General features: G+C 46.2%; 1 protein-coding gene across 1 annotated transcript in view; it reads right to left on the bottom strand.

Annotated features, from left to right (window-relative positions):
• Positions 1–21,117, bottom strand: part of Gga (ADP-ribosylation factor-binding protein Gga) — a 75,227-nt gene that overhangs the window by 30,022 nt on the left and 24,088 nt on the right. The window contains exons 7-10 of the mRNA XM_084604890.1: positions 17,155–17,292; positions 16,619–16,700; positions 1,873–1,989; positions 1,403–1,546 (exon numbers count right to left, since the gene is read on the bottom strand). Of these exons, the coding sequence (XP_084461016.1) occupies positions 1,403–1,546; positions 1,873–1,989; positions 16,619–16,700; positions 17,155–17,292 (481 nt within the window). The remainder of the gene's footprint in view (positions 1–1,402; positions 1,547–1,872; positions 1,990–16,618; positions 16,701–17,154; positions 17,293–21,117) is intronic.

Raw genomic sequence — 21,117 nt, 5'->3', positions numbered from 1 at the left:
TAGCATCAATTTTCCGGAAAAAAAAGTGTGAGCATTATGCGAGTAAATACGGTACTGCCCAAAAGGCGTCACCCTGGAGATAACAGTTGTGACCTTCAGAACAGTGATTTTTTCCGATCAGCGTGCAGCAAAAGCAGAACAATTTGGGAGCGAAAGCAAAACTTATCGGGGCATGACTGTCAACGTTCCCGGGTCGGTTTGACGTAGTTTCGCTGTCAGTGCTAAAGCCTGAAGAGTTGAATTCGTCTTCCGAGACATCACCGCTGCTGTTCGCATCTAAAAACGAGCTCTCCGATGCGTAAACTTTCATGGAAACATGCCGTTTCCGCGCAGCAGGATATCGCGAATTTGGCACCATGATGTAAACGAGGAGTGCCGATCACCTGACTCTGGAGACCACCTGGACAGGCGCGGCAAGGCAAAAATTTAAGCCAAAAGCAAAACTGAAAGAAGGGTTCCTCTATTTCCCACTGGAAGATGCAACTTGTCAAGGAGCGCTTTGAAAGCGGGAAAATTCGAATCGTGAAACCATCAATAGCCGGCTATCGACGGGAATAGGCACAGACAGGAAAGTGTTAAACTTTCCATGCTAAAAACGCACAATACTGCAAAAAAAAAATCCATGATTCCATCTTTTATGCAGGGAGTTCAAATTTCATGCTCAGGTCTCACGAACATAAAACGGGAACGAGTGCTCATTGTGGCCAGGGCAATCAAGGAAATCTACCCTTTCGCAAAGAAGAAGGTGCCAGTAGTTGCTTCACGAAAGAAGTAACCTGAAGCAAACTTCTTAGCTCAAGGAATGAATAAAATACTCGACAACAATTTCGGTGCAGTCCCTTTTGCCCCTTATCCAATGTAAGGAGTACTGAAGTTCAACAAATGTTGAGCTGTACTGTGTAGCTGTGTCACGGCTCCTTTCAGGTGTTGCACCTTTGGCGGCACAAAGAGACATCATTGCTTCGAGCAGCCTCGAGGAGGAGTGCAGTGTGAGGAGAACACTAATGTTTAACATCAAGTACGCATTATCAACAGCCCACTGTATTCTAATGTGCTTTAATGACAAGGCCCTTGTGGTCTCATGACCTTTCTAGATTTGTTTTTATTATTACTATTATTCAAGGTTTTTATCACTTGACAAGTTGCTCCATGAGAGTGGAGGGCTATGATGAATAACAACTGAGCACTGTATGTCGTCATTGTTTTCTCCCATCCAGATGTTATTTGCTTTTTTGTTTTATTTCGCTTTTTGCACTCTTCACTTAGAGAGGAACTCTGGGGGTGTTATGAACACGCAGTTAACAAGAGCGCCGAGAACATGGGCAACAGAGAGAACAGGGACACAACAGGCACTGCGCACTTCAACCTTCTCAACTCCAGGAAGACAAGAGGGTAAACTCACCCAGGGCAAGTAGCTGGTCATCAAGCAGACTGAGGTCAGTGGGCCCACCCACCTTCTTGCTGGTCTCCCCATGCAAATCTGGACCCGGGGAGCCCAGGTCCAGCAGGGAGCCGGCAGGGGCTGCCGGCACTGGAGCCGGCACAGCTGCACGTGCACCCACAACACGAGATTCCAACCCAGCTGTCAACAGACCTGCTGAGCATACAACTGAACTGGGCACACTCAGCTTACAGGTAGCCCAAATTTTATCACAAAAATGCATTCATGCACTCCGCTTATTTCGCCAATAATGACAGCAGCAGGGCATGCAGAGCGCAAGAAAGAGGGCCATTTCAATATATCAATTATGAAGTTAACGACAACACATTTTCATGAAGCAAGGGCAGGTAATGGTCACGCGATGAGGTTAACAATAACCTAATGGTAACCGGACGTAATGATCCTGAAGGGCAGAAAAGGAAAAAGTGTACCGTGAGCATCGCTGGCAGTGGCCACAGCACCACCATTGACGGCTGGCTCGAGCCCCATGGTCTTCTTGTATATGTTGATCACGTTGGTCAGCTCATCGTTGGCAGTCAGGATCTCGTCTGGAGGAAATAATGGGAAATGCATCATGTCAATCAGGAGCCCAGGCCCGTGCGACTACAAAAGTAAGCAGCAGCTAACACCCACAATTTGCAAGATCTATGAAAAGATGATAGCCACCCGCCTATCATGGTGGTTGGAAAGTAATAAAAAATACCATGCTTGACAAATTGGGTTCCGAACAAATCTTGGCACAGAAAATGGACTGGCTATTCTCGCTAAAGAGGTCATACACGTGTCGCCTTATAGCCACCTAGTGCGCACTGTAGTGGTTACCGACTTGGCAAAGGCATACGACAGCGTGTTACATGCCAAGATTCTTAGCAACATGCAATGTATGGGCATTCCTTTGCAGGTCATAAAAGCAGTACATAATCTGCTTAAGGACAGGACGTTTTCTATTTGGATAAACGGAAAACAAATTGGCAATTACACCTCGAACAGAGGCGTGCCACAAGGGTCAGTGTTAGCACCTTTGCTATTTAATATCGCACTGATCCCATTGGCGTGGAAATTAGCTGAAATACCAGAAGTGCAGCTCATGATATACGCAGATGATATCACGATTTGGTCTGTTCATAAACAACTTGAGAGACAGAATCGGTATCTGCAAGAGGCTTTAAATACCATAGCTGAGTACGTCCAATATGCAGGTCTGGAATTGTCACCTCAAAAGTCCAGTTACATTCTTGTTGCAAACAAGAATGGAAGAAAACAACTGGCAACGCAAAGAGTCACCTTAAAGATTGGAAATCAGGCATTGGAAGAGGTGGACAAGTTGAGAGTTCTTGGCTTAGAAATTCACAAATCCGGCAAAGGAACACAATGGCTTCATAAGGTGAAAAAAGTAGCTGCGATTTCCTTACACTTGATAAAACACATTTCGTCTAGAGGAGGAGGAGCTCGAGCGGACATGGCAAGACGTCTTGTACAATCGGTGTTACAGCCGAGGATACTATACCAGGCCCAATTGAAAAGACTCACAAGGCGGCAGTGGGCGAAATTGGAAACAATAGAAACGCAATGCGCACTATCATGGCCTTACCAAAACTTACCCCTATCCCTATTCTCCAAGAGTTTGCACAGATAAATATGTTGACAGAATTAACTGAACAACGAGAGGCAACAAGGGATATGAAGTGAAAGTACGTTATGCCCACAGCATCCTTGCAAACGAAGTGGCCGTTAAAACACCTCCAATGGCTGACCCCCCTCCGTGGGAATTCACGACTATTACGACAAACAAGACCACTCGGCTTCATTGCAAACAAAAGCTGGCATCTCGACCTCTGGTTGATGCACTTCCAGGTACCTGCATTGCATATACGGACGCATCAATTATAGAAGATGGCGGTAGAACAGCAGCTACTAGTCCAACACACAGTGAACTAAAGGTACATAAAGAATATGTTTCAGAATACCCGGACCCGCTTGTGATGGAACTCTATGCAATCCGTGATGCTATGGAGGCCATAAATAAAATAGATTCCATAACAGAAGCCCACATCTATGCAGACTCCTTAGCCGCCATAAAACAACTGAAGAAAGTAACAAAGACTCTGTGTAACCCAGGAAATCCACGCACTCAATAAAAAAACAAAGATACGCATCCAGATACAGTGGACACAAGACGATGCTGAGAACGCTGAGCAGAGAAAAGTTGACCACCTCACACACGAAGTTCCAAACACTAATGCGGCCCCCACCAGGCTCCCTTTTGATGCCCGCTCCGCTGTTCCCATCTTAGCATCATCTTTAAGGAAAAGTACACGTGCCCTCATTCCCCCATCTACATTCCCACTCCCTCGTAACTTAACGAGATTGGAGGAGGTTCCCCTTAGAAGGATAAGAACTGGGACAGCCCTTACCCCGTCGGTTACATGCCGATGGGAATCTCAAGCAGACACCGGACCAACCACATGCCCGAAGTGTTCCACACCAGCTGCAGAAGTGGATGTTCACCCCCTGCTGTGGACTTGTGCAGGGACAAGGGCATCATGGACACAGATTCTGCACGAAGGGGGACTAACCACAACAAGGGAAGAAGACTTCTCTAAATGGCTCTACGAGAACGACAAGAGTGGGAGCCTGCTCCGGTTCCTTACCGAAAATAATTTATACAAGTTTCTATAATATGCCTTATGGCAAGCTTGCGTTAAAAAAAAAGAAATGGTTTCACACCCTACTCTAGAAGGATGTGTAGCCATGAGGAATAGCCGTAACAAGTGACAATGGATGCTCATTGCAGCAATCTCAGCCAGTAAGCAAGCCAGGTGCATGAATCTAACTTTTTCAGGGCCACGCCATCGTTCATATATCAGTAATAATAACTTTTTACATGCTGCCAAAAACATTTGCGTGCATTGGAACATGTAATCTTCTCCAGGCAGATAGTATAACAACTGTAGTTTTTGTTTCCATGTAGTTCTACTTAATTTTTCAGCTAATGCGACATAGGGGAAATAATTTGGAGTGGGACGGTCTCAAATGGAAACAAGCAGCACCGAGCTCGAACAAAAGCGCGCTACGATTTTGGTGTTACCTGCACAGTTCTGGTGTTTCTGTTGTAGCTTTCAATTTGACAGTTGTAGCAAAAGAACTCCGAAAACTGCTTTAGCCCCGATTATGACTGAAGTGTCGAGCAGCCTGTAACTTTAGCTAATGGTCCTAGCAAGCATAGACTTCAACTCGCTCTTGAGTAATTACACATGCTCAGTGTTCCTCGCTGTTTTATCATCTTTACTTGCTAGAGTTTATGCAACAAAGACGGTACGTGTGATGGCTTCTTCAGAACAAAACCAAGTGTGAAGCTCTTTCAGCCACTTCGAGCCATATTTAACCACCTAGCTTTCAGAGAAGAGCTCCCTGAGCAGAATTTAGGCAACTCCGAGGGCCAGCCAGCTCGCACTTCTATCATGCAACAGATCAGATCGCGAACCACAAAAAGTTCAAAAACACAACACCGGTAAGCTGTGCTATGAGCAGGAGACTGTGCAGAAAACTAACAATTTCAGCCATTTATCAATGTTGTTAAAAGTACTATACACCTTCAAAATAGACTTCACCACATAACATATCAGCTGTAACGTATTACTGTATTTACCCGATTCTGACGCACACCTTTTATGAGAAAAAATAAACCATAAAGTACCATGCGGGTAGATACAAACAGAAATGGCGTGAATTTCGCCCCTCCATCGTCATTGACATTTTAAAGAGACATTAAAGAGAGAAATGAAGTAGGCTTGTATCGATAGAATGCCAATTCTTGATTACAAAAAGTCCACTCTTACTGAAAACAGAGCTGTTATAAGGTACTAAAGAGGAAGAACAGAAATACAGGTATTGCCGCCACAGCCGAGATTCGCAACTACAAATCACGTGACGCGCAACAGATCCCGGAGGCTGTCAAATGCGAATTAGGTTGCCCGTTTGAGTGCGGTAGTAGGTTTTGTCTCGAATATGATAACATGCTTTTATCATACATAAACGACGGCGAAAAGACAACTTAAACGTTACAAGGCAAATACAAAAATATACTTAGAGGAGCCACAGGCGCCCACATCAGTTTCGATGTAGTTTCGGTTATGTTCTGGCTCAGGCACTTCGTGCGTGCTCAGATAGTTTCGTTTTGGACCTGCGGCGCCTGAAATACGAGCTCGGAGCAGCAGATGTGCCTGGCCGTTTACATTTGAGCATTCGGAGGTGCGAGTGAGCAAAATCCGCAGCCGCCGACACGCTCCTTTGTTCCCACTTTTGAGCCAACATATCGCCGCCGTCGCCGCTTCAACTGCGAGCTCCCGTTAACCCTGACCTGACCGCTCGACTGCAGCTACATACGCCGCGAAAAGCGTACATAAGCTAAACGCCGAAGGAAAAACGCATTATCATTCAATTGTTCACTAAATCATGGAACATCTGACCCACATACTGTGGCAACAAGAGCTTTAACATGCTATTTGCAGGCATCGTAAACAAAAGGGGCATAACTGCCGCTCATACCAAGTACAGCGTCGATCTTATTCCAAATGTCATTGTTCCCCTATTGCATCCTTGCCTATTGCGCTGGTCGCCCGGCGAAAAAAGGGCCTCGGATAAAAAGTAAAAACTAAAAAATAACGAAGCATCACAAATACATTAAAAAAGCTAAAAAAATCAATTCGTAGAAGAAACAAAGTGACATCACCAGCAGGATTCGAACTCACTACTTCTTGCTCCGTAACATTCCGCGCTAACCACTCGGCCACGCCGAGACATAGGAAGCCGGGAAATATTTCTGCATATTATGTCACAGCCGCATTTATAATGGAACTTCATGTTTCGAGGTATACAGGCCATTGCTGCCGGTCTAAAAATTACAACTTCTTGACCATCGGAGCATGCTGCCTGCTCTCACGACTTGCAACTAATGTTCTGGATGCCTATGAGCACTATATTGTGCACTGGAATCATTTTAACATGTGGAATTTTACAGCGCTGGCAAATTTAGGAGCGCCGGTCATGTTCTGCTACCGTGGACGTAATTTTCGCTGAACACGGAGCTGTAGCACAAACCTTCAAGGAAAAAAGAGCGACGAAGCTTCAAGCCTGGCAAGCGCAGCAGCGAGGACACTATTTTGCTGGTGACTAAATTTTATTTGTATGTAAACATTCTGGGAAGCGTTGCGATGACCGAGGGCTCGGTTTGTTTATACACAGTGCAAGAAGGAGCGCAAAAGCTTGGGAAACACGTAAAGTATTATGCATTACAAGCGCTCTGTTTTTTTATTTCTTTCGTGGACCCATCGCTCGGTAAATTACTCTCTTCATCGTTTTATTTATTTCGGCTGTGGCTGTCACTTATTGTGAGCTGATAGTCGATTGCGAGTACGCTGTTGCCACGTTGGCCCCTGAGGGTCAACGCCGCGAGCCGCACGGGCTCAACTTCTGCTCTCCGTGCGCCAGCAATCACGGAGTCTCCTCTTGCATCATAGTGCGCGTCATTCTACCCTACTTACGTAGTAGGAGAAAACAGTTTGAATTCGACCGGCGGGAGGGGCGGCCACTTAGTGCGACTTTTTCGCAGTACTGTGTGCCTGTCTCGCCGCTCGTTTCGCTGGCGTTTTTATGGGCACGCCTGGGAAGGGCGCTTGATTTTGACGCATAGGAGCGTTCGCCTGCTTGAAACAATTTTTTTTTCAATTGGAGGTACTATGTACATTTATATTTTTGTCCATTTTCTGGGTTATAATTTCACTCGGGGCCGCATGAATGATTTCTTAACTGATATGCAACTTTGAGGTTTTTGCGATAGTTGGGTAATGTAATATTTGTTTAAAGCACTCGAGTGACCACCGTGTAACAAAGGAGTGCCAGAGAACTAGATTAGCCTTCACAGCTGCCAACATGCGCAAGTTGTCCGAAGCTATCGGGATAGAAAAGGAATGCGGACATCGTGGAGCGCCTGCGAGCTTCTCTATCAGAGTTCCTCCTCATCGCGCTTCTATCCGTGTGGTAGAAGCGTGATGAGAAGAAATTCGAATAGCAAAGCACGCTATTTGAATAAAACGCTAACCATGCCAGTTATAATACGGACAGCTCTAGTGATTTTTTGTTGCCTCCCAGACATAAATATAATGACATGATATTCGAAAAGCAGAGCCCGTATTCGCGCCCATGTGTCCGCATTTTTTTTTATCACATAGTAAAACATTATGGCACAATTTCAAGCAAGGGTGCTACAATCGATTGTTTTACTTGTATGCGTAACCAGAAAAAGCTTTGCAGTCCGTAGTCCTTTTTTAATTTTTTATTTACGGGAAAAGACGTAAATGTGAGGCAATGCCTCACACATACGTCAGCATATAACCAGGTAGCTGATATCGCTTAAGGCATCTGGCACCATTCCACTTGAATGCTTAAATGAAACTTAAAGCGCATAAAAACTAGTATCAAAACAAAGAACCGCAACCGCAACCAGCACCGCATGTCCATGTTCTTGATTGGCAGACGCATGCAGACACAGCGACCAGCTTGGACCGTATCAAATATTGGCGAGCACACTGGGAGCACGCTTGGTCGGCTCAAAGTTACTTCGTAACTGTCTGGCTTAGCATTACAGATAGAAGCAGCCTCACAGCAACCGTGGTACATATGCTGTCATTCGACTATTCGACAGCCAGCTAGCTGTTTGTAACAGCTGATTTTTTTTTTTCAGCTACCACAATAGCGTACAGTGGCTTACGCGAGCTTTCTCAAGTTACGACTTTTTTTTTGCCGTCTTTGTCTACTGAACTGTCGCAACCTCCCTGCAACATAGGGGATGCGCTGTCATAAAAAATAATTAAGCCAATAAGTTCATTAGGTAATTATTTACAGACAAAACACGCAAATTCATGTCCGCAGCAGTTGTGAGTAATTGAAAAGTGGTAGAGGTTAATGAGTGGTGTCAGTCGATAGAAGGTGAAGCAATGTTGTCGAAAAAACAATTAGGCCGATAAATTAATTAGGTAATTACAGGCAGAAAATTTAAAATTTGTCGGCAGCAATTGTGAGTAATTGAGAAATGGTAGAAGTTAATGAGTGGTATTAATCAAGGGAGGGTGACGCAATGTGTCAGAAAAAATAATTAAGCCAATAATAATTAAGCCAATTATTAGAGGCAAAACACGCAAAATCGTGCCCACAGCAGTTGTAATTGAGAAGTGGTAGAGGTTAATGAGTGGAGTCAATTGATAAGGGGTGACGTAATGTGTCTGAAAAATAATTAAGCCTTAATAGGTTAATTAGATAATTAATTAGAGGCAGAAAATTTAAAAGCAAAGGCGAAAATGGTCTCATTAGCCAATGGCTTGGCGCCACATTTGAATGTATCAAATACTAAAATAGTTAATTGACATCAAGGATGTGATGTCCCGCAACCTGAAGTTGAGCCAAAAAAAAAGGGAATGAGGTCGTCAAGGATGCGAAGTCACACAATTGGAAATAGAGCCAAAAAAGGACACAGGAAGGGATTGGAGTGCAATTTGAAAGTACCGAAGACTAAAATGGGCAAACGAAATGAATTAATATGATGTCACACAACTGGAAATAGAGCCGAAAAAGGGCATAGGAAGGGAATGGCTTGCAATTTAAAAGTACAGAAGACTAAAATGGGTAAACGAGAAGTGAATTACCATGACGTAGAAGATGTGATGCCACGCAACCAGAAGTAGAGTCGAAAAAAGGGCATAGAAAAGGATTGGCGTTCAATTTTAAGATACCAGACTAATATGGGTAAACAAGAAGTGAATTAAGCAACTAGAAGCAACTAGAAGCAACTAACAGCAGCATCCCTGCTTTCACATTACTCCAATGTAGATTCTGCAATGCTCTAATTTTTTATCAGTGAGCAATAAGAAAGCTTCTGCTTGCTCAGAAATTGACGTGTAAATAACGTGTAAATATATTGAAGGGGAAAATTATCAGCGTGTGTGCCACTGCTCCATAGGCACACCAGCAAGATCAGTGGAGAGGATGGCCTCCAGAACATGTGCTGCCCCTAGCGGCTGCCCTCTCTTCCAGTCACACTAAGCGGCTGCTCTCTCGCTGCAGCGTGGTCGCACCGTCGGGGCACCTCTCTTTCTTCCCCCATGCTATCAGTATCAGCAGCAATGCTCGCTGACGCTGGGAGTACAGATTTGTTTTGTGTAGTAGCATTGCAATTGTTGCATCTACGTGTTTCCTGACTGATGACACGAACAGATAACACGAACATCCAACTTCTGATCAAATGAGGCCAAATGAGACAAAACAGAAATGCCAAATGGCATTTTTGTCCACTGACCTGCAAAAATTTAGTGGCTTAGCTGGGAGAAGCATTCTACGGCATGCATTATTTGACCTAGCTATGCCTAACACCCTAAATTAGGCTCAGGCAGTCTAATTACATGAATGTGTATTTGGACACATTCACTTTTTGCTAACCTGTGCTTAACACAGGTTTAATTATTGTTAATTTGGATTAATAAGCTTTGACCTGGCCACCCATAGGAACCTACAGTATAACCATGTACAGACGAAACTGGATATATCGAATTCAAAGGGGATCGCGAAATAGTTCGATATATCGATAATTCGATGTACAGATATCGGCTTGTGACGGCATTTACGACGCGAAAAAATGATACCGTATTTGTCGCGTAATCAACCCACTCGCATAGTGAACCCACCCTCCACTTTTGCACCCAAGAATTTGGAAAAAAAAAAAAAAAGCGTTAAGGCCAGTTCGCTCACATGCAAGCGATTGAGCTATCTCAGCGACGAGCGGCAGCAACAAAGCGAAAAATTTCTGACTTGTTGGCACTGCATCCCTCTCGCCGCTCGAGCCACCGCGGCAGCTCAAAACAAGGTTTCTGTCGCCGCGGCAGAAATCGAGTGTTTTCGCTTGCATGTCTATGGCGTGCGCCATTCCGTTTCGGTCGTCTCATCCACAGCTCATTTCTTGGCAGCGTGCCAAGATGCTGCGCAGCGATAACGGCAGGGCGCGTTTATCTTTTTATAGCTCCTCCGGTGGCGGGGAGCGACTTGGCAAAGTGCCCGTGATGGCTTGATTGCACAAGCCTGGTTCGATTTATCACACCGCGCTTGGGGCGGGCGTAGTCCACTGCCACAAAATCATTGGAAAACGTGATAATTGCAAATGCTGTTTGAAGCGAAAAATACTATAAGCCGGTGACATGACCGCAGCTGATCACGTGCTTTCGTTGATTCATACATGCAAGAATAAACGAATCTCACAAAAAAATTAATAAATAAATAAACTCTCCCTCTTCTTAACGTTCGCAGCTGCCATATCTTGCACTACGTTGCGCGTACAGCACAACGTTAAGAATAGACGACTTTCACCAAAAAAAAAAGAGAGAGATTTGCTGCTTCTTAAAGGTCCACTGAAACGATCACCAAGAAGCCACTGATAAACGTGTTCAGTGTGTAGAACGAATCCTTTTGAACATTAACCCAAAGTATAAGGCCTTGGAACAAAGCCAGCGATTTACTATAAATTATTAATTTTTAAAAACAGCACTTATTGAAATTCGCGGGCAGAGAGGTCGTCGCTTGGCAGTGTCGCATGAAACTATTTCCTTAAACCGTGAAGTCACGAGTGAGTTGACTGGCAAGGCTTGCTAGAAGCTGCCATTCGCTGCGGCCACTGCAGTCATGACGTCATGGACACACTTCCGGTAGCTGCGAAAGTCGTCTGCTCGTGCGCTGCGCGAGCTCCTCAGGCGGTCAAGCACCGCACGATGGCAGCACCTCCTCGACCGCCGTAAACACCGCTGCCAAACAAGACATGCCAAACAAGGGCACACCACAGGGATCGGTCATCTCCCCACTCCTCTTCAACATCGCCATGATTAGAATTGCAAGGGCTCTGCAACAGATTCCAAACATTGGATACACCCTGTATGCTGATGACATTACGATCTGGACAACCACCGGCTCTCTAGGCCAGAAAAAAGAAACACTTCAAGCAGCCGCAACCTGCGTGAAAACAGAGCCCTTTCGATGCGGGCTCCAATGCTCCCCAGATAAATCTGAAGTCATCCGCATGCGTGGGTACCACTATACATCACCAGGCAATCTTAGCATTCTCCTGCATGGGGTCTCAATCCGGGAAGTGCCACTCTACGAATCCTGGGTCTCTGGCTCCAAAGCGATAGAAAAGTAGACCACGTGCTCCACCTCCTCAAGAATACAACACAGCAGATCTCTAAAATGATCCGCCGGGTGCCAGAAACAGAAAAGGCATGAGGAAAGAAGACACGATCCATCTGGTGCAGGCGCTGGTCATCAGTCGCCTCTCCTATGGACTACCTTACCTCACCCTGCTTCGAAGAGATCTCAACAAAGTGAACGCAATGATACGTGCAGCTTACAGGAACGCGTTAGGCCTCCCACCATACACCTCCAACGTCAAATTGGAAGCTCTTGGACTGCACAACACATCTGAAGAAATTCAAGAGGCTGTCCTCCTGTCCCAAAGGAAACGCCTTCTGTCAACTGAGACAGGCCGGCTCATTCTCGAGCGCGTTGGCTATCCTTCGGACGTACAAGCTATACAGTCAACGACTAACATTCCTGTTCCGTACCGGGCAAGAGTATATGTGTCCCCGCTCCCAAAGAACATGTCTCCAGTCCACAACAGTACAGTCCAGTGCAGTGGAACGCAGTCCGAGAACTGTCTATGTGGATGCCGCTCTATACGAGCATACATCGAAAGCAGCAGCAGCCGTGGTGGTGGGCTCTTCATACACAGAAGTCTCCAGCATGTCCATCCCGCACTGTACTATCACAGAAGCGGAAGTGGCGGCGATCGTGCTTACCATTACCTAGGGAGACTCGACCAATCGAGAGCTTCACGTAATCACCGACTCACAAGCGGCATGTCGGCTCCTTCTTGCAGGCAGAATACCTACAAAATTAGCTCGCTTCACAACTAACCCATTGGCTTCAAACTCACAGCTCAAACATCAGATCATTTGGGTTCCGGGGCACTCTGGATTGGAAGGTAATGAGGTCGCAGATAGGCTAGCTCGAGGTCACACAAACCGAGCGGCCACCAGTCCTGATCTCACAACCAGCATTCCTGTCCCAGCGACTTACGGCGCGCGACTTAAATACCTACGAGAACAACGTAGGATTTATACCCCTCCACACAAGGGTCTAAATGCACAAGAAACGCGGGAATGGAGACAGCTCCAAACCAACACTTACCCCAACCTACATCAATACAACATAATGTTCCCAGAACACTACACAGACATATGCCCTTGGTGCAACGACCAGCCCACCGCCTACCACGTCACATGGGGGTGCACAGGCCCCAAACCTCCACATATAAACATGCACCCTTCGGAGGCGCAGTGGGAGGCCACTCTGCTATGCTATGATCTAGAGACCCAGCGTAGGCTGGTAACTCAGGCAAGAGCGGCAGCCCAGGCCACTGGGGCCTTGAAATGAAGACTCCACTCACTGCCCCCCCCCCCCCTTTTATTTCTTTTTTTTTTCTTTTTCTTTTTGAAATAAAGTTTTCTCTCTCTCTCTCTCTCTGTGGCACCTCCTCCAGCATACCGTATGCGAGCAACACGGCGGATCATTAGCGCCGATGTCCGAAATAAAGCGTACTGAAATTTGTTGGCATCTGGAATACTGAACCGAATACCAAGTATGAAGCCCTTGTGAGGATCGCTGACCAGCAGCAAATTGCTGGTAAGAGCGATAGCCATGATACAAGAAAGTTTCTGCTCAAGCCAGCTGACGCTGGTGCATTTCGGCTGATCCGATCTGCTCGTACTAGCTCTGCGATTAATGCGTCGCCAGAGTTAATCCTATAATTATTTTACTATGGCAGGATAGGATTCACAATAAGGCTGTTTCATAAGTAGACGATTTATGACAGCGTTGAGCAGTTCCAAAGCGCTGACCGCCGCGGCTTCGAAGCGAAACGATTTAGGCCTAGCGACTAGGGACGGTCACGCACGCCGCCATCGTTTGCCGCGCTCACACGCCCCATGCCCGCGGTAATTGTGTAGCGTACCTCAACCTGCTCACGGCATCCCGCACTGCAAGCGTTGCAAACTCATGTACTTTCCTAGCTAAGGCCGCGCATTTTTTGACGTTCCGCTCAGCAACAAGCTGTTCAAATGATACTGCAGGCAGGACAAGGCTTCAGTACGCAGTCGCTGCGCTGTCGGCCGTAATCGAAGACGTCGGGCGGCACAGTCGACACCGCATGATCTTTTTTTTTTCCTTTTTTTTTTTTTTTTTTTTTTTTTTACACAAGCTTGCCATAAGGCATATTATAGAAACTCGTGTAAATTATTTTCGGTAAGGAACCGGAGCAGGCTCCCACTCTTGTCAGTGAGCCATTTAGAGAAGTCCTCTTCCCTTGTGATTAGTCCCACTTCGCGCAGAATCTGTGTCCTTGATGCAAATGAATAACAGTGGGCAAATGAATAACTTTTGAAGCAGACCCACTCATACGTTTCGTGCACTCGGGCGCCGACGAGTAGCCTCCGTCAACAGACGCCACCATAACCTCGGCTAACGACGCAAACTGAGGTCGCCAAGCTCAGTTTGCGATAACCGCGGTTAATGGTGTAACCATGCTTTGGTCCGCCGTGTAACATGAGCTAACCACGGTTTCACGTAAATGCGGTTACGCTGCGCGAACTGGTAAACTCCTCAGGCATGTGCGAGCGAGGATGGGTTGACCCAAGTACGCCAGCAAGCGAGCGCGCGGCAACCGGAAGTTAGTCGAAGTGACATATTTCTGGGCGGAGCTTTGAACTTGCTTGTATTCTATATTTTTTTATGACTCCCTTCGGTGTAAGAGTTGAGAGGGAAAATTGGAAGGGTCATTTTTAAATGCCGATATCTCTGGTGTTGCAGAAGCTAGATTGAAAATTTCTGCGGGAGAATGATCGGTGGTTCAATATCTATCAGTGTTATGGCGTTGTTGACCCTTCTTGGTGACCATTTCAGTGGACCTTTAACGTCTGCAGACGTCATAGCCACGTCAGCCGCCACGCGCAGAGGGTTCGCAAAAATGCTAGAGAAAGCGCCCAATGTTCTGTCTGAAAACGGGCTGAGCTGGCTTGGGGCATGCGTAGCGCATGCTACTGCGAACGAAGGCTGGGAGAGCAGAAGGAGAGAGATAGCCCGGCAAAAGAATGGGCACACCCTTGCTCCCTTGCGCTTCGCTCTATCGCATTTTCCCCCTCTCGTTCCCACCGGTTCTCTCTGGTTCATTCACGCACATGGCTTGCAAATGTCACGTGCTGGCACGTGGGAAACAATAACCGCAGATGCGCGCACCTTTGGGAAATGGGCGCAGCGCTGCCCTAGACTAACCGTAGCCGAACTGGCCCTTCTCATTCCTTCCGCGCGTGGTTTGAAAACGTCACGTGGCAAACAGCCGATGGTGATGCGATCGTCTTTAGGGAAGGCACACTTTCCAATGCGTGATGAAGAGTTCGATATATCGAACAACCGGTGAAATTGAGTTCGATATATGATGCGGCTTTCCTATATTTTTACATGGGATTTTCAAGGGAATACAATCGAACCCGGTTATATCGAACCCAGATATATCGAATTTCGGTTATATCGAACTCACGGAATATCCCCTTGAAAATCCCATGTAAAAGTATAGGAAATCCGCGTCATATATCGAACTCAATTTCACCGGAAGTTCGATATATCGAACTCCGCACCACGCACTGGAAAGTGTGCCTTCCCCAAAGACGATCGCATCACGCTTGGCCGTTTGCCGCGTGACGTTTTCAAGCCACGCGAGGAAGGAATGAGAGGGGACAGTTCTGGACAGCGCCGTGCCCATTCCCCAAAGGCGCGCGCATCTGCAATTATTGTTTCCCGCGCGCCAACACATGACGTTTGCAAGCCATGTGCGTGGGTGTGCCCATTCTTTTGCCGAGCTCTCTCCTTCAGCACGCGCTACGCATGCGCCAAGCCAGCTCAGCCCGTTTTCAGACAGACGTTGGACGCTTTCTCCAGCGTGTGTTGCAAACCCTCTGCGCGCGGTGGCTGACATGGCTATGGCGCCTGCGGACGTTAAGAAGCGGCAGCTCTCTCTGTTTTTCTTTTTTTTTTTTTTTTGCGAGAGTCATCCTTTCTTATCGTTGTGCTGTACGCGCGACGTAGCGTAAGATATGGCGGCTGCGGACGTTAAGAAGCGGCAGGCTTTTTTTTTTTTTTTTTTCTGGCGGGAGCCGTTTATCTTTGCATGTATGAATCAATGGAAGCACGCGGTCTGCTGCTGCGATCATGACGCCCGCCCCAAGCGCGGCGTGATAAATCGAACCAGGCTTGTGCAATCAAGCCATCACGGGCACTTTGCCAAGTCGCTCCCCGCCACCGGAGGAGCTATAAAAAGATAAACGCGCCCTGACGTTATCGCTGCGCAGCATCTTGGCACGCTGCCAAGAAATGAGCTGTGGATGAGACGACCGAAACGGGAGTGACGAGCGCCATCCACATGCAAGCAAAAACGCTCGCGATTTCTGCCGCAGCGACACAGAAACCTTTTATTGAGCTGTCGCGATGGCTCGAGCGGCAAGGGGGACGCAGTTCCAACAAGTTTGAAATTTTTCGCTCTGTTGCTGCCGCTCGTCGCTGAGATCGCTCAATCGCTTGCATGTGAGCGAGCTGGTCTTAACGCACTTTTTTTTTTTATATTCTCGGGTGAAAAAGTGGAGGGTGGGTTCATTATGCGAGTGGATTGATTACGCGACACATGCGGTATCGTTTTTTGGCATCGTAAGTGCTGTCACAAGCTGATTTTTGTATATCGAATTATCGATATATCGAACTATTTCACGATCCCCTTCGAGTTCGATATATCCGGGTTCGACTGTATTTCATGAGTTTGATATAACCAAAATTCGATATATCCGGGTTCGACTGTATAGCAAAACAAGGTCTGCCTGGTTGCTGGCATAGCAACGCTAAAATAGGCAGATAGAATGCTGGAAAAATTTTTCTCGGCCCTTTGGCAGCACCCGTTTTTTTCACACTAGCGAAAGAGAAGCAAACACATGCAAGACCATGCAGCAGACAAGCAAGCAAGCGAGCAAGCATGCAAGCACTCACTGAGCCCCTCATCCTTTTCCTCCATCTCTCCGGCCAGCCGGAACAGCTTGGGCCGCAGGCGTTCACAGCTTTCAAACAGCTCCTGCACGGCCAGGCAGTGCCACGAGATGTCGCATACTTCTTGCTGGTAGTATTTCCTCACAGGTAAGGAAGAGTCTTAGGTGATCATCGCATACAGACAATGGGCAGCTTTAAGTAGCAGAATGCTTGAACCCACTCAGATCTTCAAGGATAGTCAGGGAACTATTTTCAGAGGGTGAGGCGAGTGAGAGGGCAAGCTAGGTCATGATAGCCACATTTTTCAACAGAGTCACGGCAGCATGATTATGGGCTTATTCCTTACAGACACAGTTTCGGAGGTGTTGCACTGCTCTAAAATAGACCCTGCATCCTGAGAAACTTTTGTGAATATGAATTGAGACTAGTTTCGAAAAATACAGCCACCAAACCTTCAGGCCAGTCAGGCTGCTCATTTATACACCCGACCTCGCACACAGAGGTGTGAGATTAAAGAGGGCAGGAATTTGGCGACCAACCTTCATGAGATCCTTCTCCTCAGCAGAGGTCTCCCCCGGCCGGTAGTTGGCCAGCATGTCCTTCAGCACCTTGGCATTGTTGTGCACTGTCTCAATCTCGGTGGTGCGCCGCGCGAGCATCTCCATGCGCCGGTCCGCCTGCACCATGTGCCAGGGCGATTTTACAAGGTGCAATTTCAATTCACTTCCAATGTTGCGCCACAGCAGAAAAAATTCCAGAAGCAAAGAAATTACCTAGCACTGCTACAAAAATGACAAATACCATATTTATATGATTATAAGTTGATCTCGTTTCTCAAATTTCAAGCTCCAGAGTGGGGGGAGGGGAAGGGGGGGGGGGGGGGACTTATTGAAACCAAAGCATAGCACTGGCAATAAGAAAAAGACAAACAATGTGAATGTATCAGGGACACTACAATAAGTTTCTTTGCTCTACAGCTCTAAGCACAACATTCAGTCACAGTGTGTGTTCTCAGGAGGAATTTCATTTTTTTCTTTTCACTTGATAGCTTATTGAAGGGCCACTATTGCAATCGCGGAGACACTCACTTTTTTGCATGTCGGGCACATCGAGTCACGTGACACTGCGGCGCTTCCAGGGAGTGTCGACAGTTGATGAAAACATTGATACCGATCATTCGTTCATTAGTGCAGCATGGAGTTGGTGCATCTGACTTGATGGCCGACCATATCTTCGTCACGAGCTCTCCAGTACAAAAAGCATTCGGTGCTTATTCACTGCAGTGTTCAAGAGGGCGGCCATAATTTATGCCGAAGAAAACTGCGCAATGGGCTGCAAGTTTGAAGCTTCTAGACAGGTTATGCGGGAATGGCAAAGAGGCATAATTTTCAACTGTGATGCCAAGCAAAGAAGCTTCAGCTGGCCACTGTTGGAATGCTCTCCAGAGCTGTAGGCCAAGCTTGCAGTGCATATATCGCCGAAATACGCGATCTGAAGTGGAGACCAGTAGTACAGCTAAGGAGATGCCCCCAGCCAATGTCATCAGCAGATGGTCATGATGTAGCAGTTAATCCCACTTAACAAAGGTCCCTGCCGGGCTAGGGTATTAAGAGCCATGCAAACAGCTAACATCGTTGACAAGGTGGGGTTTTCTTAGCTGCTCGTTAGGCGTGCTATTTGCTTCTTTGAGTTTACTGGTAACAAAGCGGGGTCCGAGAAATGCCAAACGTAGCCAGAGCAGTTCAGAGTTAAGTGGAAGAAGGGGCATGCAGCAAACATATTTGGGTCGGTGATGAAAAAATAAAATCCTCATTGCTGCAGACAAGATCCGCCTGCGCCTACCTCCTAGCATTTCGAAAGTAATCACGAATTCACTCAAAACTCTGATACAACAGCATTAACCAAGGGCCGTATTCCGAGTTTGCGTCGTTATCGAAGTGTCGCCATCTTACGTAACTTCGAGTCATCCGGTTGGTTGAAACGCCGGAACCGTGTGTTGCTAGCTCTTTCGGTTCCATACTAGCAACACACGGTTCCGGCGTTTCAACCAATCAGATGACTCGAAGTCACGTGAGGTGGCAACACTTCGATAATGACGCAAACTCTGAATATGGGCCCAGGGCTGATTATGTGGTAGTAGCAAGAACTAGAACCTCGGTCACGGAAACCGATGCTGAGAGTTGCAAATGTTCAGGTTTTTCAAAACCCAACATGAAAGAGAAACAGTAACATGCAAAGAAGACAACACTATGCTACCTTTGAACCAAGCACCTGTTAGCCCTTTGAAAGATTCATTGCGTGCCTCAGGCAGCATATTTGTGTACCGCGCGGTTTTCGCTCGACAGGAATGATGCGAACGCTCTGTTTGAAATTTCACATCCTACTGAAGGCATGCTGACAGAGATGTGCTACCACCTTCTAGGATTCACAAGAAGTACTTGAAAAGCTGTGTCTGATATCGTCTCAAGGAGAAAAACAGCACTGATTGTGGTCTTCAATGCACATGGTTTCGGATCCTACCTGAGACTGCAATGGAAGCGCATGAAATTTGACTTTTATTTTATAGGCACTTGTTGCATAGACCCAAAAGTGCTGATTTCTATCTTCATCAGTGCTCTTCTTAGAGTTTTATTCAGATGCCCGGCAACGTAGCATTACAGATGCACACGTGATGTTTCCTCTGTTGGCGTTGGCAGCGATGCCTTTACAAATTCCAGTTTAACTCCATAAGCCGAGTCGGAATTGAATCACAGCTGATCATCGGAATCTTCAGACAAGCTACATTCCACCAGTCCCAGCTCCAACCATACTAAGAAATACTGAGTAGTTTTACACTTCTAAGTGATGCTGTAACCAAATTACTCAACTTAAATTCAAAATTGGCAACAAAATATTTCACCACTAGGGAAAATTTTTTTTTCAGAATGATTCAACTATCAAAAAAGGTCAACTCAGTTGAACGCCTCATCTCTGGTTTAAAAGCACTTTGAAAGGCCCTCAAGCACATAGAGTAGAACATCGCTGGTACACTCCTGGTTCATACGATTTCTCATTTCATAAGTTCAAAACCAAGAGCAGTAAAACATTTGTCATAGAGTTACACTACAGTGCAGTCCACTTATAACGATACCAGAAAAGCGATATATCGCTTATAACGATCAAATTCTTGAGATTTATCATTTTTCCCGTTGCCCTCCATGTAAAAATAAACCAGATATAACGATCGATTATCGGCAGTACATCGGATACAATGATAGCTTTACCGCCACCCGATAGGTGCTTACCACGAAAATTTGACTGAATATTTAATAAAAGATAAAATATTAAGAAGACAATGACGTGAAAACTTGACATACGCGGCGAAAACGAAAGAAAATGAGCACCATCATCATCGCAATCGCAGCCGCGCAAAGGGTGCTGCTGCGACCATATCGTCATCGCCATCACTGATTCTTGGAAGATGGCGGCGACCACATTGACGGACGATGCGATAGTTCACAAGATGATACGGCAGATTCATCGAGATTTTTGGCAGGTTTTCAAGGTTGAAAGCCTCTTGAAAAAATACAGACATTCACACTCTACGATTTTAACGATCATCAAGGCTGGGGATGTCCTTCATTCATCCAGCCACTAATCGGTTTCGTGCACTCAAAAAGGACTGCCGCCAGTGTACACACTATGATGCTCACAGCGATTGTCAAGCTTCAGCTGCTGCTCAAGCGAACGCGAATTTCCAACTTCTTTAAGTATGCTTAAGTTATTTTATGGCTATTGATGTATACTGTAATAAAGTGTTTAGTGCTCTGTATGATGATTAATGTTGTTCAACCAGATTTTCTTTTTCTTTTTGCCGGTCAAGATATAACGATAATCAGTTATAACATCGGATTTTCAGGTTTTCTCAATATCGTTATAAGTGGACTGCACTGTATTTCTCTCCCGTTTAATATGTCCCTGAAAACAAGATTTCCTGATTACTATGTTCGAAATTTTGACAAACTATGGTCATATAAAATGTTTTCCAATCAACTAGACATATGCTAACGATCACTCGCGACGTGAAAAACTGATCAGCAGCGCTTCCCCACCACAGTTACTTTCCTGCAGCGCCAAGGTGCAGCAGGGCGAAGCATCAAACAAAGCCAATGAGACTACATACGAGGTGCCTATTCCCGCAGACACAACTTCATGAGGGGAAACACGATGGCTTCTTTTCCTGGTGTTTTAGGGACATAGGGAAGAACCAATTAATAACTACAACTACAGTGAAATCTCTTTAATTCGAACCTGAATACTTCGAACTATATTACTAGGTCTGGTCAAGCTCCATAGAAGTCTGTGTATAAACAAGACCTTTAGTTTGAACGTGGGTCAGTTCCACTACGGATAATTCGAACTTAGCGCCGCCACATCTGGGTGGCTTGGAGCCCAGCACATGGACAAATAAAGGCCTCCGCGATTAGGAGGCATAGCGAAGGCATAGTTAGAGGCTGCGCACA

This window comes from Amblyomma maculatum, chromosome 5 (genome assembly GCF_055883805.1).
Source record: "Amblyomma maculatum isolate TAMU_Amacu chromosome 5, ASM5588380v1, whole genome shotgun sequence".
In the NCBI taxonomy this organism is placed as follows: domain Eukaryota; kingdom Metazoa; phylum Arthropoda; class Arachnida; order Ixodida; family Ixodidae; genus Amblyomma; species Amblyomma maculatum.
The sequence above is the reverse complement of the archived record's forward strand: the minus strand, read 5'-3'. Positions and strand labels throughout refer to the sequence as shown.